The 24,285-nt window shown below is 47.3% G+C and overlaps 3 protein-coding genes across 3 annotated transcripts in view; 2 read left to right on the plus strand and 1 right to left on the minus strand.

Annotated features, from left to right (window-relative positions):
• Positions 1 to 10,859, minus strand: part of LOC114584268 (testis-expressed protein 2-like) — a 34,834-nt gene extending 23,975 nt beyond the window's left edge. The window contains 2 exon segments of the mRNA XM_028705960.2: positions 9,221 to 9,678; positions 10,095 to 10,859. The gene's annotated coding sequence lies outside the window, so the exon portion shown is untranslated.
• A 1,498-nt stretch (positions 10,860 to 12,357) lies between these two features.
• MSRB1 (methionine sulfoxide reductase B1) lies at positions 12,358 to 22,239 on the plus strand. Its single transcript, XM_028707281.2, has 4 exons — positions 12,358 to 12,578; positions 16,543 to 16,685; positions 17,408 to 17,522; positions 17,628 to 22,239. The coding sequence occupies exons 1-4, from the start codon at positions 12,524 to 12,526 to the stop codon at positions 17,654 to 17,656; spliced, it is 342 nt and encodes a 113-aa protein (XP_028563114.1). The 5' UTR covers positions 12,358 to 12,523; the 3' UTR covers positions 17,657 to 22,239.
• Positions 22,240 to 23,833: 1,594 nt separating this feature from the next.
• The window catches only part of LOC114585000 (uncharacterized), a 29,075-nt gene continuing 28,623 nt past the window's right edge, over positions 23,834 to 24,285 (plus strand). Inside the window, exon 1 of the mRNA XM_028707275.2 lies at positions 23,834 to 23,956. The gene's annotated coding sequence lies outside the window, so the exon portion shown is untranslated. The remainder of the gene's footprint in view (positions 23,957 to 24,285) is intronic.

A 24,285-nucleotide genomic window follows, 5' to 3' on the forward strand; every position in this document is an offset into this window, starting at 1 on the left:
TAATTCAGCATGCGCCTTCCTGCACCAGCTCCTACAAGGGTGAGCTTCGTAAGTCCATATCTATCCTGCTCACTTTAGAAATCCTTGCTCTTTAAAGTACAGAACACAGGACGGTGTCTTACAGTGAGTCAGACCGTTGGCCTACCAAGCTTAGTATGATCCACAATAACTTGAGGCGAATCTCCAGGACTTCAGAGGGGAGAAATTCCTAGCCCTATGTGGAGATGCCATCAGGGATTGAACTTGTGAGCCTTCTGCATGCAAAACAGATGCTCTACCACCGAGAGATGGCCCTTTCACCCAAACATTTAACATCCATCTGATAGCTCATTCAGGGCTGGGTTCAGGGTCAGTTCTAGGCCATGAGAAGCAATAAAAACAGAGCATTGTAATCACTGACATTCTATAGCATCACAATAGCTAATACCTGGCTAGGCAGAGGGGCAAGAGCTCTTGGGATAACAACAGGCTTAGGACCTATAAGGAGGATGGGGGAACATTTGACTCTCCAGGTGTTGTGGGGCTCCAACTCACATCAGCTTAATCATGGCCACCAGTCAAGGATAATGGGAGCTGAAGGGGCCCTATCCCTGGCCTAAAATGTAGCTGACAATCCATCTAATAGACTCCCGTCCGCCATTCCTGGCTTTTTGCTCTTTCTTGTTGCCTTGTAGGAAACAGGGAAAATGGCACTTCTGGGCGCTCTCTTCCTCCTTCATGCCAATCTGGTGGTTTGGCTGCAAATTGTTCTCATCAAGTATAGCTTGTCCTGCCCCCTTTGAAGAGACGTATCAATTATAGAGTCAGGAATTCCCTCATCTAATTATCTCTGATTGAGCATCCTCGCCAAAAGCTAATTGCTGCCGTTATTAGTTCTACAGTTGAAACGCTTTCCTCAGCTGCAGGACTCAGCCCTCATTCGCTCCTCGATTAAAGCCTCACCTGCACTTCAAGCTAGCGTAACTGGCGAAACCTCTCCTCCCTATGGAATGCTGGGAGATGTAGTCTTCTGAAATAGCTTGGGGCACAATCCTGCCCTTGACCAGACCTACTGGAGAGGTCCTACAGCCCTAAATCTCATAGGAAATTCCTGGCTGACCTTCAAGGGCAGAGAGAGAAGCACCCTGGGTCTTTAAGGCTTTCTGGGTTACTGCAACATGCTCTACGTGGGGCTTCCCTTGCACTTGATTCAGAGGCTGCAGTTAGTGCCGAATGCTGCAGCATGATTGCTGACAGAAGTGAGGCCCTGTCAGCATATCAGGCCTGTGCTCAGAGATCTGCGCTGGCTGTCAATTTGCTACTGGGCCAAGTTCAAGGTCTTACTTTTAGTATATAAAACCCTTAATGACTTGGGACCAGAGTTCAGCTACAAGATTGCCTTACCCTATATACGCCCATTCAGCCACTTTGATCGGCAGAACTGACCAGGGGCGGAAGAAGGGGGGCGGTTTGCCCAGGGTGTCATCACTGAGGGGGGTGACATTCGGCATGCCACCCGCCCGCGACTCCCAAGCCTACCCCGAGCCGTCGGGGGGGGGGGGAGGGCGGAGATGCAGCACCTTGCTGGCGGCCTTCCTCCCTTCCCCCTTCTTTTTGACAGCTCGGAGGAGGCTTGGGAGTTGCGGGTGGGCGGCATGCCATTGCCCCCCCCCCCCCGCTCTCAGGCTGCTTCCTGGGGTGGGGAGCCTCCCCCGAGCTGTCAAAAGGAAGAGGTAAGGGAGGAAGGCTGCTGGCAAAGCGGCGCAGCTCCCTCACTCCTCCCCCCTGCCCAGGAAGTAGCTTGCCATGGGCAGCTTGCTTCGCCCCCCTGGGATGCTCGTCCCACCCCCATACGCCCGGGTGCACAGCATGTGTGCCGCTCTGGATGCCGGAGCTGCTAGCTCTGCCTCTGGAACTGACATTGTCACAGGTGTGACATAATACCCGTTCTGCATTTGTAAGAATTCAATCTTTGAGTGTGACAGTTCCTACACTTTGGAACTCCCTGCCTATTGATATCAAGAAAGCGCCTTCACTGCACTCTTCTCGGTGCCTGCTAAAAACATTTTTGTTAAGACAAGTCCATGGCTTTTTTTCTGCCTAGAGCAAATCACCTTCCTGACTTCGTATTTAACGTTTTGCTGTTCTTATCGCTTTCAAAGCTATTTCCTTTGGTCATGCTTGTTTGTATTCACAATTCTGAGTCATCACATGTCATGTTAACGGAAAAATCTGAGGGCTCTCTTGGACAAAAACAAAGACACCAACCAGGATAACTTGGAGCAAAACAGCAGCCTGTAGGCTTGGCCTTTATTGAACTGTTGCAACAGGGTATTCCCTTCACTTGCAGGAGAGAGGAAAGACCCAGAACAATGGGCTGCAAGACCTTATAAAAACTTTTGAAATTCCCCTCCTCTAGGTCAAGCCCACCCCCAGAAACATCATGCATACGTTACAGAAAGGAGGGGTTGAGGGAGGAGTTGTGGTGGTAACCTGAGTGTCCTGTCACCTGGCTGGTTCCTCCTTTCCCCCTCCCCAGGAGTACTTTCCAGGTGACAAAGGGGAGTTTGCAGTTTCCTGCCCCCCAGAGGGAAGATCTGATCATTGTCCTTTGTTTCAGTCTGTGCTGAATCCACTACCATATGCAAGTTCTTTGTCATTTTGATTGTCTTCTGTCTGGGATTATCAAGGCTGACATAGCAACTGGGCAGGGCCCCTGTGGATGTGCTGGTATGCTGAAGGGATCATGGCTGACCAGAAACCAAGCCACCCTCCTTTGATAGTAAATAAAATGGAACAGTGCAAATCCGATGTATGGTTGATTTTCTATGAATTTATAACAGAAATGTGGCGTATGTAGTGTGTGAGTGTGAGTGTGTGTGAAGTTTGTGCAAACAGAATGATTGGGGTGGGGGGGTTCCTGCTACAGTCACAAGACAGCTAGTTATAGGTAAAGCTGGTATCAGCCAAATCAAGTTCATACAATTGAATTAATTAAATAGTTTGAATTGGATTTTGAATAAATGTGCAATTCATTGTTACTGTTTTGAATATTCTTGTGGTATTATCTCCCTTAGTGGGTCGTGCAGACTGCTATTCTGAATAATGCTTTTTATAGGGCAGGGCACACTGGGGATGAGCTTATGGGAACAAGGGGGCAGTGGCCCCAAACAGTTTGGGAGCCACAGATGTAGATAATACTGAGCTGGATGGATCAATGGTCTGACTCAGGAGAAGGCAGCTTCCTGTATTCTAGGACGTTGGGTGATACAGTACAAACAAATAGTCTGACCTGACATGAAGCTGTTTCACTGGGGCCTAATCTCTCAATTGTTGCAGAAGGTGTTGATGACAAGTATATCAAGCCCCACTTATGGAAGTTGAAATGCTCATAGCTCACCCAAGCTAAAAATAAAGGGTTGTACCAGCACCTTCTAGATCTCAATCTTCTCAGCCTTGAGCAATATGCATAAAAGTGAAGATTGCAAAGCTAAATGGAATTTAAAAAAACAACAGCCAAGCTCTAAAAGCTCCCCACCTCTGCTGGAGGAGTAAGCAAAGGCAGCCGAGGATGCTGCAGTTGCAAGGTCTGGCACTGCAAATCCAGCATTGAGTGGGGTTGGGATAGATGAACTCTGAGGTTCCTCTTCCAACTCTATGATTCTATGAAGTGAGAGTAGTATGGAATGTTGCCGGAGAACTCTGAATCTTGAGAGTTTGCAGTTGTAGGGATTTTCATGCTGCTGCCGAGGATTATAATGGGCAGTCCAGAAAAGGAAAAAACAGAATGAGCAAGGGGAAGGAGGCTGTGGCCAGTGCTGGATTTCTTGTATAAGCAAAACAAGCTATAGCTTAGGGCCCCACTCTCTAGGGCCCCCCCAAATTTTTTAAAGGAGAAAACCCCCTGGATGTACATTTCCAAAATATAAGAAAAGTTCATTACTATCAATTACTTTGATAAAATACATATTTTGTTATGTGCAATTGGCTTTAGATACCCATTAGGTCCATAAATTACCATATAGCATAAATTCAACACAAAAAACAAGGACAATTTGTTGTTGACAAAGGACAGCTGGACATATATAGGGCCCCATTACCTTCAGTAGCTTAGGGCCTCATCAAACCTAAATATGGCCCTGGCCATACAGTATTTGGGACTTTAGAGAAAAGGCAAGTAAGAGTTGACATGATGGACATTTATAAAATTATGCATGTCATGGAAAAAGGGATAGAGAAAAGTTTTTCTCCCTCTGTCTCCTAACAGTAGAACTCGTGGACATCCAATGAAGCTGAATGTTGGATGTTTCAGGACAGATAAAAGAAAGCACTTTGTCATGTAGTGCAGAGTTAATCTATGGAACTCACTCCCACAGGAGGCAGGTATGGCCATCGACTTGGATGGCTTTCAAAGAGGCAGTGAATACCAGTTACTGGAACCTGCAGGAGGGCAGAGGGCTCTTGCACTTAGCTACTTCTTGTGGGATTTCCACAATGGGCATCGGGTTGGCAACTGGGAGGGGTGGCTAACACCCCAGAGGACAGGATCACACTTCAAAACGACCTTGACAGATTAGAGAACTGGGCCAAAACAAACAAGATGAACTTTAACAGGGAGAAATGTAAAGTATTGCACTTGGGCAAAAAAATGAGAGGCACAAATACAAGATGGGGGACACCTGGCTTGAGAGCAGTACATGTGAAAAGGATCTAGGAGTCTTGGTTGACCACAAACTTGACATGAGCCAACAGTGTGACGCAGCAGCTAAAAAAGCCAATGCAATTCTGGGCTGCATCAATAGGAGTATAGCATCTAGATCAAGGGAAGTAATAGTGCCACTGTATTCTGCTCTGGTCAGACCTCACCTGGAGTACTGTGTCCAGTTCTGGGCACCACAGTTCAAGAAGGACACTGACAAACTGGAACGTGTCCAGAGGAGGGCAACCAAAATGGTCAAAGGCCTGGAAACGATGCCTTATGAGGAACGGCTAAGGGAGCTGGGCATGTTTAGCCTGGAGAAGAGGAGGTTAAGGGGTGATATGATAGCCATGTTCAAATATATAAAAGGATGTCACAGAGGAGGGAGAAAGGTTGTTTTCTGCTGCTCCAGAGAAGCAGACACGGAGCAATGGATCCAAACTACAAGAAAGAAGATTCCACCTAAACATTAGGAAGAACTTCCTGACAGTAAGAGCTGTTCGACAGTGGAATTTGCTGCCAAGGAGTGTGGTGGAGTCTCCGTCTTTGGAGGTCTTTAAGCAGAGGCTTGACAACCATATGTCAGGAGTGCTCTGATGGTGTTTCCTGCTTGGCAGGGAGTTGGACTCGATGGCCCTTGTGGTCTCTTCCAACTCTATGATTCTATGATTCTAACTGTGAAAACAGGATGCTGGACGAGATGGGCCATTGGCCTTTTTTATTTTTAAAAAAGATAAAAGAGAAGCTAAAATCCTGCATCAAGAAACACGTGATTCTATATGACCTGAATGACAGCTATCGTAGCACTACCTAAGCTATTTGCTCTCTGCTAATTATAAGGAAAGAAGGCTGGTGGCGCTGTGGTCTAAACCACAGAGCCTAGGACTTGCCGATCAGAAGGTCGGCGGTTCGAATCCCCACAACGGGGTGAGCTCCCATTGCTTGGTCCCTGCTCCTGCCCACCTAGTTCGAAAGCATGTCAAGTTCAAGTAGATAAATAGGTACCACTCCAGCGGGAAGGTAAACGGCATTTTGTTGCGCTGCTCTGGTTCGCCAGAAGCGGCTTAGTCATGCTGGCCACATGACCCGGAAGCTGTCTGCAGACAAACGCCAGCTCCCTCGGCCTATAGAACGAGATGAGCGCGCAACCCCAGAGTCGTCCGCAACTGGACCTAACGGTCAGGGGTAACTTTACCTTTACCTTTAATTATAAGGAACTGATCTCTGTGGTGCCAACAAGCTTCCTCGCCTTCTGATCTTTGCATGCCAATCCAGTTTCTCACTGGTTACTGCCTGCCTTTTTCAAGTTTATCTCTGCAACAATAAGGACTATAAGAAGGAAGGAAGGAAAGCTGCAATCCAGGACCATGAATTCTTAGGCAGAAATCAAATTAGGTGCTTGTATGGTAGGAAAGTTACCGTACTTTCAAAGTCAGGTTTTTATTACAGAGATGTCATCTCTGTGCATGAGACTTCGTAAAACAGAAGGAAATATTTCAAGCATAGGCAAAGTGCCTATTAAGCATTACTTTGATCTGTCCTACAAATATGGAATTAGGGGTCAGATTTGGACAGGAGCGAGAAGGCACTGTCTGCATTTATTTATTTAAAGAACTTTCATCCTGCTCTTCAGCCAAAAAAGGTTCCCAGAAAGATCAATAGTAACAGCACAGGCCCTGCTCCCAACCTTAGTCTAAAAAGATGCAGAAGAAAAGCAAAACACACTGGGAGGGAGGAGGAAATAAGTAAACTCAGGTACAAGTTGATAATTTCTTCTAAGAAAGCATGAACTCCCAGTATTATTACTTTAAAAAAAAAAAAAAGCGCCCAGGCAGTTTCTTGTTTTCAGACTACAGCATTGGACAGAGATGTTGTTAAACAAAGTGATTTCAGATTTTAATGCGCTGATCCCTCCAAAACTAAAAAAGTCCCTCTAAGTCTAAGCATCCCCCACTATAGGTGAGGCAACAGCCATATCAAAGGCAGATGAATTTCCACCCCTTTTCCATCATAGGCTAGGAGGAAGGAGAGCTGTACATAAAGATAAGTTAATTTCTTTGGAAGCTTATAGGAAGGGGAGGATAAAAATCTCATAAAATAAATCAGGGGTTGGGAACCTCAGCCTGGGGGGCCAAATGTGGCCCTCCAGACCTTTCTGTCTGGCCCTCAGAACTGTCCCCAGGTCGCACCCTCTTTTGCACCCTCCTTGAGTGTTTTTGCCCAGCTAGCATGTTTTTCTTGAACTCTGATCATTCCTCTTTTGCTTGCCTTGATGGGGGGATACAGAGGTGGGTGCGTAGAAACTAGCTTTCTGGGCAAAGGGGGGGGATGCATTTATGGCTCCACCCACCACAGGCTCCCCAAAGGTTGTTCAGAAAGGGATCCAACCCACAGGGTGAAAAATGCTCCCCACCCCCTTAAATAAATAAACATATAAAATAGGGTGTGGGAGGGTGGTGGTGCAGAAGAGCGGAGTCTACAGCTATTATTAAAGAAGTTGGCTCTCTTGCTTCCTTGCAACCTCTCAGACTCTATGGGATAATCTGTTGCTCTTTCCTTTCATCAGCCGGATGCACAGACACCCAGTGAGGCAGAGGGGGAGGACCTCCTCACTCACAAAATGTTCTCTAGGCACCTGCCACTGACAATAAATTCTGCTCTGCAAAGAAGGAGGGGGTGCGCTGCAGAAATCTATCCAGGATGAACGACTGACCTAATTTAAAATGGCAGCATCCAGAGGGGGACGGTGGCTTTGATCGACCTGCTTTGCCACACAGATCTCAAACCTCTGCCTTTGCTCGTCTCCTTTGCCCAACCTTGTTCTCTCAGTAGCCACCTAGAGAGATGAATCTTTAGCTGTGGGTCTGCTCTCAGATCTGAAAAGGGGGATGGGGGTGTCACAGTTTACAGCCTTCATGTGGAAGCTGTTTGCAAAGCTGGGCTCATTGATTGTGGAGGGTTGAGGCTGCGGCTTAGTGGCAGAACATCTGCCCTCCATGCAGGAGATCCCAGGTTCAATCCCAGGTATCTCCAGTTGGGAGACTCTGGTCTAAGACCCTGGAAGGCCTTTGCCAGCCAGTGTACACAAAACTGGGCTAGATGGACCAATGGTCTGATTCAGGACATGGCAACTTGCTGTGTTCCTATTTAAATCACACCTTTATTCCAAACCACGAGGCCAGGAATATCAGTGGTGGAGTATCTGCCTCACAGGCAGAAGGTCTCAGATTCAATTTCTGGTATCTCCGGGTAGGGCTGGGGAAGTTTCCTGCCCTGAAACCTCGGAGAGCTGCTGCAAATCAGTGCAAACAATCTGCTGAGTTAGGCAGACCAGTGGTTTTGTTGCAAAGCAACTTCCTAAAGGGCAAGGCTGTTGCACAGGGGCAGAGCACGTGCCTTGTATGCAAAAGGTCCCAGGTTCAATCCCGGACATCTCCCAAGTGAACCTGAGAATGCCCCCTGCCGAAAACCAGGAGAGCTGCTGCCAGTCAGAGTAGATGCTACAGAGCTAGATGGACCAATGGTTCAGCTCAGGTCAGCATGCTGTGGCGGAGTTACTTGCCAGGCTCCTCTACCATCCAAAAAAGTTGCTTAAGAATCACACATTTTGGGTTATTTGAGGCTGCCTAGTATCTTACAAGAAGAGGAAGAAGAAGACTTTGTTGAGATCTTACGTGTCGTCCTCTGGCCATCAGATATTTTGAACATAAAGACAAGTCGCAGTCCAGCATTTTGGCTGGTGGTGCTAGTCTTGGCCCCTGAAAATGTAAAATAGAACAGCCTTCCCCTAAATTTCCTTCCAGTTGTTCACACCTCCCATCAGCCCCCAATCAGCATACGATCATTCCCAATCACAGGCCAAACTGGAGTCCAAATTAGCTGGAGGGCACTACCAGGTTGACAAAGCCCAACAAAGATCTTGTTCACACTTCATTATAAGCAGCACAGCATTTCATAATCAGGCAAGAATGGGGCATTTTCAAAAAAATTGTACAGCTTGTTCGCTGGCACTGGATGTCCCAATCTCTTGTCAAGTATTGTATACAAGGGGGTGACTTACCTATAAGGCAAGACTTGGAAACTTGTGGCTCTCCAGGTGTTGATGGATCACAACTCCCATCATCCCTGACCACTAGCCATGCTGGCTGCTGGGAGATGGAGTCCAGCAACATTCTGCAGGGCCCCAAGTTCCCCAGCTCTGCACTACAGTAAACAGCGGTTACCACAGCTCATTGGCTTCCTTGCAAATTGGCTACCACAGCTGACTGCAGCACTGAGGCCACAAGCAGAAAGGGCCAGGGGCCAAAATTATATGGACAGCCATTCCACGAAGCTCATCATAAAATAAATGTATTTTTTTAAACACACATATTCATAATTGCCAGGAGCACCCAAAACATGATTACTGTTCGTTTTGAATCCTTGATGCAATGAGGGGGAAAACAAGGTCTAGTTCTGCTTATCATTCTTTTCTGCCAAGTTTGAGAAGGGCTATCTCAGGACCAAAGCCTCTCCCAGCTCTGAAGTCTCCATAAAACTCACCTGATCAGATTGGAAGGGTGCCAGCAAAGAGGGAGATCCAATGGTGCCAGCTCACTTGCTGGTTCCTCATCGGGGAAACGGCCTCTGCCGCACGCTGGCTCACAGGGAGAGAGAAATACTTTTTCATCCACCTTGTGCCTGTGGCACCTCTGATGTGCCAGGGTTCTTCACTGGCATCTTTCCCGCTTCAGAATGCTGGCACCACCTGGGCTGAACTGCTTGAGCCAGTCTGGAGAGAAAACTACAAAGGCTCCTTCTCCTCCTCACCTGGCTTCCGAGTCCTGGATGGCATTGGTGCGTCGAGAGCCAAATGCGGCGGGCATAGCAGACAACCTTGCAATGACGAGAGAGTGAAGACTGCAGACAGGAGTCGGGGCAAGAAACCTTTCCTGCAACGGAGCCAAGACAGGTCAGGTCCGAGGCAGAGTCCTCCAGAGCTAGAGGGATTTGCCTCTCTGCTAGAAAGAGACGATTGTAAACCACTTGCAGGAAAAGGAAACTCTCCAATTCTCCCTTTCGTACTCCACAACTTTTCGTTCTGTGGGAGGAAGACCGTAGCTACCTGCCCAGTGCCCACCAATTTAGATATCTCGGCTAGATGCTCTTCAAATCGATCTCTCCTTACGTGAGATACGAACTGGGTACCTTCCTAGTGAATAGATCTGTTTATGTCAATTCCACATCTCTCTCTATAATCTAGACAGCCTGCATCCCTTGCTACACGTTCACCTGCACAGCAATTAGTCCAGCAAAAAGTTATTTCCCTTCCGTATATTTTGCCCCCAGAGTGCACCTCCAAACCACAGCCCTTGCTCTTAGCGTTCGACACAAAAATAAAAGAACCTAAAATTGCCAGCCTCTCCATCAAGCTCACCTTTTTGTGTGTGTGGGGGGGTGCCTTCCTCCTTATGCCTTCAGCGGGCCAAGATCTGGACTTTCCTGCTGCCCCTTGGGACCGGAACGTGGGTCACGGATGGTGATCCTTTTCACGCGGCCCCGCAGCTGCTAGTACAGGATTATCCATCTACCAGTCTGGACAGGAGCATCGCAGCTTGCGCGGCTGCCTGCTTGCATCACCACCTGATCTGATCCAGATTTAAGCTGAAGTGCAGCGGCTGAGGCCACCGCTACAGCCATCCTGGCCATGGCAGAAGCAGGGCTCTGAGGAGGGGGAGGGGAAGGGGGGGGGGAGAGCTGCAGGTTTGGCCCAGAGAGCAGAGTGCCAGGGATGGAGGAATGCGGGGAGCACAGCATCCTTAGCTCATTCTGGTGCTGATGCTGCTGCAGCCTCCCGCTGTGCGGTCCAATCACAGGGGGGGCAGGGGAGGGAAGGGATGCTTTTGAGAAACACGCCATGCCCAGCCAGTCTCGAGGAAGGGTGAAAAATCTGCTTGACGGATGGGGGATACATAGCCGCCACCGTGCTGCCGCCGCCGTTTGCAATCTCTAGGACAGCAAAGGAGAGCACAGTGAGATGAAGGAATGCAATTTCACGGGGGTTGGGGGATAACATGAACAAAAACCTTGTTGTGATTTCTAGTAGCATCCTACAGATCCATATGCCACTGGATCAAAGAGGCTAAAAATAGAATCCTTCTCTGCTGCCCCCCTTCTCAAAAGCTCCCCCTCCACTGAATGCTGGAGCTCCATCCCCCCACCCCGTCCTCCCACAGCCTATGATTGCACACAGAGGTACCGTATAGCAGAGCTGGCCAATCACAACGTGGGGGTGTGGCTTCTTTCCCTTTCCCCTCCTCTTGCAATGAGGTGGGGGTCAGTTCAGGACAAGCCATGAGCATTCTCCTCTTGGCAATTCTGTCCTTGGGAAAACGAGAAACTGTGGAAATAGGGACCCCTTGCAAAGTTTTCAGTTGCTGCTGCTGCTGCTGTTCTAGGGTGCAAAAACTAGAGCAGTTTTACTTACCTTTTCTTCTTTACTTTACATAAGAAGAACCTGCTGGATCAAGCCAGTGGCATCCTGTTCTCACAGTGGCCAACCAGATGCCCCAAAAGAGAAACCTGCAAGTGGGACCTAAGGACAAGAAAAACCCTCCCCTCCTGTGGTTTCCAGCAACTGGTATTCAGAAGCACTGCTGTCTCTAACACTGGAGGCAGAGCATAGTCATCATAGGTAGTCACCATCTATAACCTCCTACAGTATTTTAAAACCATTCAAGTTGGAGACCTTCACTTTCTTCTGCAGGAGCAAGTTCCATAGTTTCTCACACTATGTAGCCAAACACAAACCTTGTGATAAGCAGGAGATAACTGGGGAGAGTCCTGGGGGCCAGATGGAGAGTCCCTGGGGGCCTTAAGCTTCTCACCTTGCTTTAGGGAGAGGGTAAGGCCCTGTGGGTTAAACCACAGAGCCTATGGCTTGCCAATCAGAAGGTCGGCAGTTTGAATCCCCGCAACGGGGTGAGCTCCCGTTGCTCGGTCCCTGTTGCTGCCAACCTAGCAGTTCGAAAGTGCAAGTAGATAAATAGGTACCGCTCCGGCAGGAAGGTAAACAGCGTTTCTGTGGGCTGCTCTGGTTCGCCAGAAGCGGCTTAGTCATGCTGGCCACATGACCTGGAAGCTGTACGCTGGCTCCCTCGGCCAATAAAGTGAGATGAGCGCCGCAACCCCAGAGTTGTCCGCGACTGGACCTAATGGTCAAAGGTCCCTTTACCTTTATGGGTCATTCAGTGCTCCACCTCCAAAATGTCTGTGGCTGCCCCTTACAAAAAGAGAGAGAGAGAGAGAGAGAGAGAGATCAGTGTGGGCCAGCAGGGCTTTGAAAGTGGTGGCCCCACCACAGATCACATCCTTCCTTCAAAATGTGGCATTGCCAGCCCTGTTTCATTGTGTGTGTGTGTGTGTGTGTGTGTGTGTGTGTTTGAGGGGTTCTTACTCCTTCTGGTGACTGGGGCCCTGGACGCCACCCCCCACAAAAGGACACAACTGCCCCCTGCATCTGGTCGACCACTAGAGAGAACGGAAACCGGAACTAAAGAGGCCCGTTTTGACTTGCTCCAGGAAGGCAGTTAATCTGTGCCTGATCCTACGCCAGCTCTTCCGGGATTCCTCTGAGCGCCCCCCCCCCCCCCGTTTGCCTCTTCGCGCGTGGGCTAACGTTGCGCGCTCGGCTTCCGCGGGCGGCGGAGTGTTGCCCGGCAGCGCCCCCTGGCGCCGCTCCCGCTGGAACTGCAGGCGACGGACGGAGCACACAGAGCCAGGAGGAGGAGGGACGGAGGGCGGCCGCTTATATAACCGGGAACCGGCCGGAGCGGCGTCAGGGGCCGGGAGAGAGCGATCGCTGCCATGTCCTTCTGCGTCTTTAGAGGAGGCGAGATCTATCAGGACCACTTCGAACCCGGTAAGGGGAAATCATCCCACGGGGAAGGAACGAATCCACCCTGCGCGGGGCTGGACCTAGCCCGCAGAATCTCTACCCCACTCACTACCCGCGGCAGGCGCCGGCAAGCGGGGAACTGATTTCCCCTCCACGTCCCCGGGATCGGTGGGTGGATGGATCGGGAGGATCCACGATGTGGGCCACCCGGCGCGGGGATTGCAATCTCGGGGGTAGCGGCGCAGTCAATAAAACTCTGGCCATGGTGGTCTTCTTACATCAGTCTTCGCCAACCTTGCGCCTTCCAGATACGGTTGGACTACAACTCCCATCAGCCCCCGGAGGGCACCAGGTTGGAGACGCCTGTCTCAAAGGGACACCCTCATCCTTCAGTTGTGTTTTTGTTTGGTCACATATTCATAGAACATCTGGGTGGGACAACTAACTTGGAGAAAGCTGGTTGCCCCCATGATTTATAGGGGGTTATGCACCCCCCTCTCTATAGAGGGTAGATTGGTGGGGGCACAGACTCAGCTGGCCCCCAATACTGTACAAAGAAAAATGCTTGTATGAGCACAAACTGAGAAGAATCTTAAGCGCCCTGCCTATTTATGGAGGTTTACGGTATACTCCCAGAAAGTAGATAGAAGGCACAGCATCAGAGTGAGAAAAGGGACTGTTTTTGTTGTTAAAATTTATATACAGTACCACCCTTCATCCAAAGATATCAGGGTGGTTTAGAAAATAAACAGTACTTGGTACCTGTTGGGGTTATGATGGGGCTAATCAATTAATTCTATTGTCTTAAAATTATTTATAAGATTTCTTATTAACCTTTCACAATAAGGTCCCAGGGTGGTTTAAAATACACAGTTATAAAAACAGATGATAATATTATGAGGATAAAATGAAATGAGTGACAGTGTGGTTATAGTGTCCGGCTAAGATCTGGGAGACCAGGGTTCGAATCCCCACTCTCCCATGAAGCTCACTCCCTATGTGTGATCTTGGCCAGTCACGGCTTCTCAGCCTAACCTACCTCACAGGGTTATTGTGAGGATTAAATGAGGACGGGGAGAACCATATACATCACTTTGGAGCTCCCTGGAGAAAAAGGTGGGATATAAATGCAAATAAATGAATGAATGAAAATTAAACAAATAAAACCGTTCCAAATGGAACGGTAGTGTGTAAATTGTGCAAAAGGGGTGAGTTCCTCAAAACAGAAGCCCTTAACTGTCAAAGGCTGAGGCAAAAAGAGGTGTATGTTCTGCGTATGGTGAAAGTCATACAATGAAGGTTCTTAGATATACCTCTGTAGGGAGAGAGTCCCGCAAATTGGGGGCTGCTACCACAGAGAAAATTGTCTCTGGGACCGCCATTGCAGCAAACACTTTTACCATTTTTCAAGGTCACATTTTGCTTCCCCATTCACTTCAAGAATAAAACTGGCACAGTGATGAAACTTATTGCTGTGGTTTCAAAAGCATCCTGTGGAAGGGATTAATTTCTCCTCCATTACCCAATGCAATCGTGTCAGGTGGATCACACAAGCCAGCTGACAGAAGTTTACTGGCCCATGAAAATAATAATTAGCTGTCTCACAATTTAGGGACCCTTCCGGACTGGTGTTTTATGGTCGGTGTTTTGTGTGACGTGTAATAGACACGATAATCTTGCATTAGTGGTAGGTTTATTCTGCTCGATTGGCTGTTCTGCAAGGCTTCCCTTTTGCGGTTGCATTATTGTCATCTGTTGGCACTACAGTGCAGCAAAAATAGGAAACTTATAGGAAATGTTCAGAAAGGGCAATCAAAATGATCAAGGGGACAGAGCGACTCTCTAATGAGGAAACATTGCAGCATTTTGGACTTTTTAGTTTGGAGAAAAAGTGAGTAAGAGGAGCATGATAGGGAGTTTATAAAATTATGCAAGGCATAGAGAAAGTGAAAGTCTAGAACTTGTGGAAATAATAATAATAATAATAATAATAATAATTATTATTATTATTATTATTATTTATACCCCGCCCATCTGACTGGGCTTCCCCAGCCACTCTGGGCGGTTTCCAACAAAATAATTATATACAGTAATGCATCAAACATTAGAAGCTTCCCTAAACAGGGCTGCCTTCAGATGTTTTCTAAAAGTTTGGTGGTTGTTGTTCTCTTTGACATCTGGTGGGAGGATGTTCCACAGTGCAGGTGCCACTACCGAGAAGGCCCTCTGCCTGAATCCCTGTAACTTGGCTTCTCACAGTGAGGGAACCGCCAGAAGGCCCTCGGCGCTGGACCTCAGTGTCCGGGCAGAACGAGGGGGGTGGAGATGCTCCTTCAGATATACTGGACCAAGGCCGTTTAGGGCTTTAAAGGTCAGCACCAACAATTTGAATGGTGCTCGGAAATGTACTGGGAGCCAATGTAAGTCTTTCAAGACCTGTGTTATGTGGTCTGGGCGACCGCTCCCAGTTACCAGTCTAACTGCCGCATTCTGGATTAGTTGTAGTTTCCCCCACATAGAGTGCATTGCAGTAGTCCAAGTGGGAGATAGTCAATGAAAGTGGATGCTGGAAGATTCAGGATGGAGAAAAGGAAATCCTTATTTACACAGCATATATTTAAACTATGGAACTTGCTTTCAAAGAGGATTGGAGGAGAGAGCTATCAGTGGCTACTAACCATGGTGGCTACACTCTGCCTCCACAATCAGAGACAGTATACTGGAATCTCAGTTGCTGGAAACCACAGGAGGGCAGAGGGCTCTTGTGCTCAGATTCTGTTTGAGGGTTTCCCCACAGGCATGTGGTTGGCCACTGTGAGAACAGGATGCTGGACTCAATGGACCATTGGCCTCATCCATCAAACTCTTCTTGTGTTCTAAGCATTTCTCACTTGCTCCAGGCCTGTAGGTGAGTGGCTATTTACAAGCCTAATAGAATCACATCTTGCCACCCTTCCAGCGCCTGCTGAGTTGTGAAAGAGGTTTATTCAGTGTCAGCAGTTGTAAAGATGGAATTGGCACAGAAGTGGATAATGTCTATTCATTAACACAGAGAATAGTACAATACAGTAAAAATAAAACAAAAAATGATTGGTTTAGCTGTAAGCCATGACAAAATATTAAAAGGCATTCAGAGTTGAGGCACAAATTGGGCTCAATTTCCTGGCTCCAATTAGGAGACGTGCAGTGTAACATAATTTTCCTTGTCTAACAGCCAAAAAGCACACAAATGCACTGGTGTCATAAAATGCCTCTGGCGGTTATGCTCAGACATATATTTTCCATGGGGATCTTTACGATACAGGATACTGGGTAAGGTAGTGAACAATGTCGTCTTATAGCCATTTTACAAAACATACAGAAAAGCTGTTTCAAAGGTAATTTCTTACACCAGCCATCTGGAAAAGACAGAGGCCATAACATTAAATTCTAATTCTGGAAAAGCAATTCTCTATGGAGCTCTGGTAATTACCTCTGATGCATTATGATGAACACAGAGAACTGGGATTGAGGTAACTCCTAGGGATGCAGGAAGCGACCTTACACTTAGACAGACACAGTGGTCCTTCCAGCAAAGTACCGTTGACACTGACTGAAAGTGGCTCTCCTTTTAGGCAGGGGACATTCCCAGTTCTACCTGCAGGTGCCATTGAGGATTGAACCTGGGACCACTCAGCTATTGCCCTTCCCACAGGTTTGATTGCCTATGAAGGCAGCATTGAGGGGAGAAAGCATCTCTGCCCCATAAGTGACCGATACCTCAATCCTATTTCAAGCAGGAGGGGAAGGGGTTTGGCATGGAGAGATACCGGTACTTGCGTAGTTTGGACTGGATGCTGCATTGAGATGAGCGCAGCTTCTGGAAGCACTCTTGCTTCGAGTAAACTTGGGTATGGCTTTGTTCAGCAGATAACCCACGACCAGTTTGAATGTATTTCTTCCAGGGACCTCATTCCCTTCTTCTTCCTGCTCCCATCTTTGTGCACAGGTATATATGCTTGCTCCAAATGTGGCTACGAGCTGTTCTCGAGCAGGTCCAAGTATGCTCACTCATCTCCATGGCCGGCTTTCACCGAAACTCTCCACGAAGATAGCATCTCCAAGTACTTAGAACGGCCGGGAGCCTTCAAGGTGAGTACTGAGGAACTGTTGCTGGGTTGAAATGGAGCCCAAGGTGAGCAAAGGGTCCAGCCCTCGAATCTGCTTTCAGTGCCTAAGAGAGGAATGTTCCTCAACGTCTTCCAGAGAAATCAGCCAACATTGTTGTCAGTGCATTGCGTTCTCGTAGGTTTGTTTTGTCCTGCCATCCTCTTTTATACCTGATCTATGGCACTGCCTCCTCCAAACCCCCCACCCCATCCCCAAACCAAAAATATCAGTTGCAGCAATAGCCTGACCAAAGTGAACTGGCAAAGCACTGTTGAGGCATTGGGGGGCTACTGTGCATCTAATTAGAAGTTTCCTTGCGGCAGCTATTTTGCAGTTTTAAAAACAAACACATTTAAATAGCAAACATGAACTGATTGGTTAAGAAGCTATGTAGCAGTACCCAGAAAAGTGTTAGGGGCAGGAGACACCGAGAAAGCTTCTAATTAAAGTTGCAAGGGGGCTGTGCTGAAAGAGACTTCTTAGTGAATGTTAGAGAAGGGTCTTCACTATGGGGATGGTCAGTCCTAGGTAAATAATGTGCTCTGTTAAGTCACATGTGTGACCACCATTTTAATTCTGCTTTCAACCGGTTGTGGAAAAGCAGTGCTAAGACCCTAGTGTACAAGCAGCCATGCACAGGGGAGTGCAGAGGGCTCTGGAGTTTTGTCTCTTTATTCCCTTTGCTTCATATGCTTCCCTTCTAGGTCTCATGTGGCAAGTGTGGCAACGGTCTGGGCCATGAGTTCATCAACGACGGCCCCAAAAGGGGTCAGTCTCGCTTCTGAATATTTAGCAGCTCTCTCAAGTTCATCCCTAAAGGTGAGCTTAATTAACTGTGCATCTATTTGCAACTTTGCCCATTGACGAAATGCCCTTTTGAAATGGCAGCTGCTGGATCCGGATTTCTCTTTCTGTGTTTTCTAGACAAGAAGGACAAGGACCTGAGGGAGTAAATAGGCTGGAACACCCAGCCAATCAGATGCTGCTTCTAGCTGACCAATCCCACTCCACACCAACCATCTAGGAGCTGTTGAGCACAACCCTTCTCTCTTGGCTGGGAATCTTTTACCTTTGGACGGGCAGGATGGACGCTGGCAAATACGAAGAGAGAAATGAAGACTCTTTCCTTCTGGCTTTCATTTCTGATTGATACCCTCTGCACTTGCTACCTCCTGCTTTGAGGTCTTCCATTTCAACCTGTATTTTGGACCGAGTCTAGTTTGGAATGTTCTTCCCATCACCCAGATGCTTTTCTTCTCCTCTTCTTCTTCTTTTTGCTCAGGTGTGACCACCTTGCACCTGTGACCTCCTACCAAGTCTGGGTTTTTCCTCCACTCAAAAGCAGAGTGCTTGTCTGGCTCTGGAATGAGTTGCCCCAGAAGATGGCGTGATTCTGAGCAGGACTCTAATCATATCAATCCAGATTCACTCTGCCCAAACTAGCGTTGGATCCAAGGTGCATTTCAGATGCTACAAACCCCAGGGTAGCTATGACTCTCCTTTAAAAAAAACAACATTTTGAGATGGGAGTAAAGAGTGGTGGTAGAAGCCTCCATTTCCCCCAAGCAGCCTGCTGGCAAGTTCTGTTGCCACAGCTGCTGCTGTTTTGACTTCACTGCAGGGGCTTCTAGAAGCCCAGGTTTGGCTTAATGGCCTCTAGTTCCTAACCCCTCCTACAGGCTGTTGTGAATGTTAAGTTGTAACAGCTTATAGCCAGGGCTCCAAAGGGCCTTACAAAGCCCTATTTGGCCTAGCTGCGACTTTACCTGCCTCACACCTGACGTGGTATATGGCGCCAAGTGTCGGGCAAGTAAGCATCCTTTGGCCAAACTGACCTGGTGGAGGAAATGGGGAGGCCTGAGCTTCCCCACCCTTAATGTAAACAGTTATCCAGCAGCCCAGGATCTTTTGAAACAGCAGCTACAGTTCAGTAGATGTGTTCTCCGCTATGACAGCCTTCTTCAACCTTGGGTTCTCAGCTGCAGCAGCACTACAACTCCCATCATTGACCATTTGTTAAGGTGGCTGGGGATGATGAGAGTTGTAGTCCAACACTACCTCAGAATCCAAGGTTGGAGAATTCGGATCTAGGACATGGTCTCCTGGAGCAAACCTTTCAGCATCACAATGCTGCTTTGTTTATGCCCCGTGGAACTGCTAGGGTTGCTTCCGTGATTGGGTCACTGCGACCACATCCTCAGAAATGTCCTCACACTGTCATGTGTCCATTCTTGCCCTTCCCTTGGATCAAACCCATTTCCTGGCCTCTTCAGAATTAAGTCTTTCTGGCATCTGAAACTATAGCCTAGCTTTGGGTTGTGCCCTGCCCCACATTGCCTTGGGGCATTTTCTGGCGTGGTGTCATTGTATGAATTGCCCCATGTAAACTCGTCTTGGAGAGCAGGGGTGAGGACTGTTTTTCTGAGCTACCCAGAAAATGCTCCAGGTAATTAATATTGGATTCCCGATATTTCCTCCCCAGGCAGGGTCCTTGTGCTTTTAATGCTGCCATTAAACTCAACCCCCCACCCCAGTTATTTTCATGGCCACAAAAGTTTCGCCTGCTAAATTTACCTCTTTGCAGTCACGGTTAAAGCAGGTGAGGGGAACGTGGTCCTCAAGATTTGCTGGGGATCAGCCCCAGCCAGCATGGTCAGTGGTCAGGGAAAACGAGAGCAACATTGGGGGGGCCACAGTGTTCCCGTCCCTGTGCTAAAGGCCCAAGAGCTCTCTCAGGAAACGGAAGCTGGCAACCTAGCTGTCATCTAATTTTTGCATATAATAGAAGTGATTCTCTCTCTAGCAGAGAAATAGATCAATTGAGCATCATTCTGACACCAGTTTGCATCTTGGCTGTTGTGCTAAGATTTTGTATGTTTGTTATAAGCAAAGGCCGCAGAAGGGCTAAGGAGTCATATTTCCGAGTGCTTCATTTTTGAGGTGATGAGTGGATTTGTCCAAATTTTTGGTGGTGCAATCTAAATGCAAGAGGTAATCTGCAGCCCCTGAATTGCATTTCAGGCGAGACCTAAGAACCTCCAGTTTGGAAATACGAAGCTAATACGTTCCTTGCTCTTTTGAAACCCTTGTTTGTTGTAAACATACAAACAAATTTTATGCCTTGACATCTGAATTTCTCTGCGTGCTCCAGAAGTCAGAATGACGTCTCTTGCCTAACACTGCATATCACTCAGGCTTTAGAAACAAACATTAGAAACCGAGATTACCTCTCAGTGCTCAAAGGGCTAATGCATAAGATTCATCTGAATCGGCACATTTCCTTCTTTCTCTTTGCCTTGTATCATAACAACAAGCTTCCTTCCTGCACTGGGAAGGAGGACTTGCAAAACTTGCACCTCTTTGATTGGCTATTCAGCTGGAAAAAGAAACTATGAATGTCCATCCAAGGCAAGGATGGGGGACCTGTGGCCCTCCTGAAGCTGCTGTGTTCCAGCTCCCATCATCCCCAGCCAGCACGGTGAATGGTCAGCGATGGTAGAAGCTGAAGTTCAGCAGTATCTGGAGGGCCACTCCTTCCTCACCCCTGACTTCAGACCACATCTACAGACTTAGGTTAGAGTCGGACAAAGAGGATTTTTAAAAAAGAGCTCAAAGTGAGTAAATGAGAGTGTAGACCAGTGCTTCCCAAACTTGGGTCTCCAGATGTTTTTGGACTACAATTCCCATCATCCCTGACCACTGGTCCTGCTAGCTGATGGGAGTTGTAGTCCAAAAACAGCTGGAGAAATCCCAGGGTTTGCTTTAGGGAAACAGTGACAGTACAGTTTAAGTTTAGGTGGTATATGGTGCCATTTGTTTCAGTATCAGTTGGTTTCTGCTTAATCTTCTGTTGTTAACATGAATAGGGTGTTGTGCTGCTGCTGGACATGCAGTTCAAGCAGGATGGCACTCATCCATATTTGCACTGGTTGCTTGGCCTAATGATGGTTCCCTGCTTGCCTACATCCAAAGCTGAGAACTTCAGAACAGGTGGTCCATTGTGTCTTGATGAAGCATAAAAGGGGGTCTGCTTTATGAGGCGATCTGTCGAGCAAATGCTTCATGTGCTTTGCAAATCATGGTCAAACTGGGGGTGTGACAATTCGCCACCTGGATGTACCCTTAGAACCATTTTGCACACTCCACAGTGGAGAAGCTTTTCCTGGTTTCTGAAACGGTGTAAGAGGTTTATGGAGGAAAGTGGCAAAGGTTGTTTTAGCTGAGGCAAAAGTGGGCTGAATGTACATACTGTGAATAATGACCTCTCAAACCTCAAGTATTTCCACAGAGCAATTTGGAACGCACACATGTTTTGCAAGGTACCAACACAACCTCATTAAAATGCATCTCATATCCCCCCCATTCAAACCAGATTTACTCTTTCTGTGGAAAATCCACTAAGTAAAAAAAAAGCGGTACAACAGAAACAGTAAAATTGTTGGGGGGAAATTAAGGGATGGCATTTTGATGACAATGAGTCTGTGTGGACACTGCATTCAACTTGCAGGTGTGTTCAGCACAAAGATCACAATCACCTGCTGTTTATTGGAAGTGTTGCTCAACTCTCTGAAAAGAACCACCTGATGTCTGCCTTCAGCCTGGTCTTATGAGCCTCAGGTACAGAATCACACCCTGTATGTTTTCAAGACGGTTATGCAAGCTGCGCTGTAGAAGTGAAGCTTTCCACTTCAGTGGTATCAAAATCAAAGTCCAAGAAGACAAAGTTTCATGCGGAGCCCCGTGAATATTTGCAGGGAATGACCTTCTCTCTCTGTGTGTGTGTGTGTGTGTGTGTGTGTGCGTGCACACGCACACTCATACTCAAAAGTAGCAGTATTATTGGGTAATCTGCCCTCTGAGAGCACTTGATCAACTTTTCTGTGCCTGTTTTGCCTCCGCTGGGAGACACAAGAGGGTGTGTTAGTGATTTTTTTAAAATCAACTCTGAATGTAATGTTCCAGCTTAGCAACTTGGCTATGCTGCTATTCACCTGTATAAATATGGATTAGATGTTAATAAAAATATTTTTCTTGGAGACAAGAATGTGTTTTGTTCAATTTTGTGTTATGATAAGTGAAATTTGCTTAACTAGTTGAAAGGCTGTGGCAGACTGGGAAAGGCTTGCCACACCTTGTATTGGAGTAAAAGAGAGTCTGGGTCACTTGAGGGGTAGGGGATCTGTTGGATTCTGTGTGTGTGTGTGTGTGTGTGTGTGTGTGTAAGATTCATTCATTCCAGAAACAGAAGAAGAATCAAGAAGATTCAAGAAGTGGCAGAAAGCTTAGATTGTTTTGACTATGCAGAATATGCAACGATACTTTCTGTGGGAACTGCTCTTTGGACATTTGCAGTTTTTACAGGAAGCCCACTAACAGCATTCCGTGTAACTTGTTTTTTCTCTTGCTTGTGACCTGCTGCAGAAAGAGAGGCTTGAACTCTTGTTGGACTCTTAAGTATGCCTTTCCACAGCTTGTGGAATTTGCTACCAGTTATGCTTTTATAACCTGTCCAAGTAAAACTCTACACTTGATTGAATCTTTTATGGCGTTCATGAGTGTTTATTGTTTTCTGTGTGTAACTTCTGATAATGTTTTACTGACTGCATTTCCTGGTCAGCCTGGACCATTCTTTTGAGATGGTAAATACCTTAGTTCTTGAATCCAGGTCAAAGGCCTACCCAATTCACACATAAGACATGCCCTTAAGACAGGATTTTAAGGATTTGCAAGTGAAAAGAACTACTGGGAAAGGTTTTTCCAAGATATTTCCTTCTGCAGAGGAAATATTTGGGGTCATTAAGATGGCTTCAGGATTGCTCTCCTCTGCTATTTCAGACATGTGGTTTATGCACTTATGTTTGTGTGTTTACCTTCTGCACTTATGAACATTCATTTTATTCATGATGCCTTAGAATTCTTATAACAATTGGAAATGAAATTGTCAATGAGGCAACTGAGGAATTTGTTGGACCTTACATTCTTGGCAGAGTTTTAGTTCCAACAGATATCGGAGTACTGTAGTGAAGTTTCCCATGACTACTATAGTGCTCCTTTTTGAATGTTTGGTAATCCATATATCTGCCTTCAGTGCTCCAAATCATGGACCACCTCACAGGTACAAACTAAAACATGGGTAAAAACTGTCTGTAATGTTTCTGTATCCAACAACAGACATCAATAATGAGTAGTTTTATAAAACAGGCTTTATTCATAGGAGTCTCTTCTAGAACTGAAACTCAGGACCTAAAAAACTACCAGGTCATGTGACTCCAAGGCCAATCCTCAAATATACAAATCCTTAATATTAAGGGAGTGTCAGCACATTACAGGCTCTATCATTACATTGTCTCTACAGGTACAAGTGTTTATGTTAAATGAGTGTACACCAGTTGGTTTTTACAGCTCAGTTTTGTATACACATGGCATGTCTAATCTAAAGGCTGCTGCTTTTCTCTCGTCTGCAACTAGAGATGCTGCACTTAGAGGACAATCACAGAATCATTGAGTTGAAAGGGACCCCAAGGGTCATCTAGGCCAGCCCCCTATAATGCAGCAATGACAGTTCAAGAATCCCTGACAGACGATCATCCAGCTTCTGTTTAAAAACCTCCAAAGGAGAGTCCACCATCTTCCGAGAGAGTCTGTTCTACTGTCGAACAGCTCTTCCCATCAGAAAGGTATTCCTAATCCTATACATTGAATTGGATTTACCTGTGTGTAAGCCCCACTGAATACAAAGAACCTTACTACTGAGTAGACATGTATAGCCTTACACTGTAAGATATTTACTCTCAGTTAAAAATTAACGCCACCACTGGCCAGAATTCTTTATGGGCCCCAAAAAACTTAACTAAAAAACTATCTCCCCTTCTCTCCACGCCCCCGATCTGTGTGCGTTTAGAAAGAAAGGCATGGAATCCTCTTTCAATCCGTTTTTTTGCTTACGAGTGCCCTCCTCTGCCGCCCAACCCACAGACCGCTGAGCTAAAATTCTCAACGCCCGCATCTACGGTATTTCCAAAGGAAACTCCGCCTTCTGCCAATCTCCCTTTGCCCCGCCGCATCCAGGGATTCCTAAAGCACACCCGGACACACCCTCTCCAAGTGGCGAGATGTGCCGCTCTACAATTCTTATCTCTGTGTGTCTTTCCCAGGCTTAAATCCTGGAGACGGAGCTTGTCGCTGGGTGGGCCGGAAGTGACGCCAATTGAAAAGCTGGGCGCGGGAATCGAAGCGGGCGGAGGCGGCTGCAGGTGGGCGAGAGCGGAGGGAAGCGAGGCTTGTTGCTGTGTGTTTGTGGCTTGTTTTGTCTTGCAGTTCTAGCCCGGAGGTGATTTTGGGATGTGCAGAAAGGTGGGGGGAGGGGGCAATAGGAAGGAATAAGCTAATGGGAAGGAGTTGAAGACTCACCCAGTTTGCGGAACGGCAGCGAAATGTGGTGTGCGTGTGTTTGATGAGACTGAATTGCTTCGCGGGGGTTTGGGGTGCTGCCAAGTCAGAGTTTGAGGCACAAGGTGAGGGGAAAGAGGGTTGGGGGCATGACAAGGTGGGGGCTTTAGTCGGGTGGTGATTGAGGCGCGAA

The sequence above is a fragment of the Podarcis muralis genome, chromosome 14, assembly GCF_964188315.1.
Source record: "Podarcis muralis chromosome 14, rPodMur119.hap1.1, whole genome shotgun sequence".
Lineage (NCBI taxonomy): Eukaryota > Metazoa > Chordata > Lepidosauria > Squamata > Lacertidae > Podarcis > Podarcis muralis.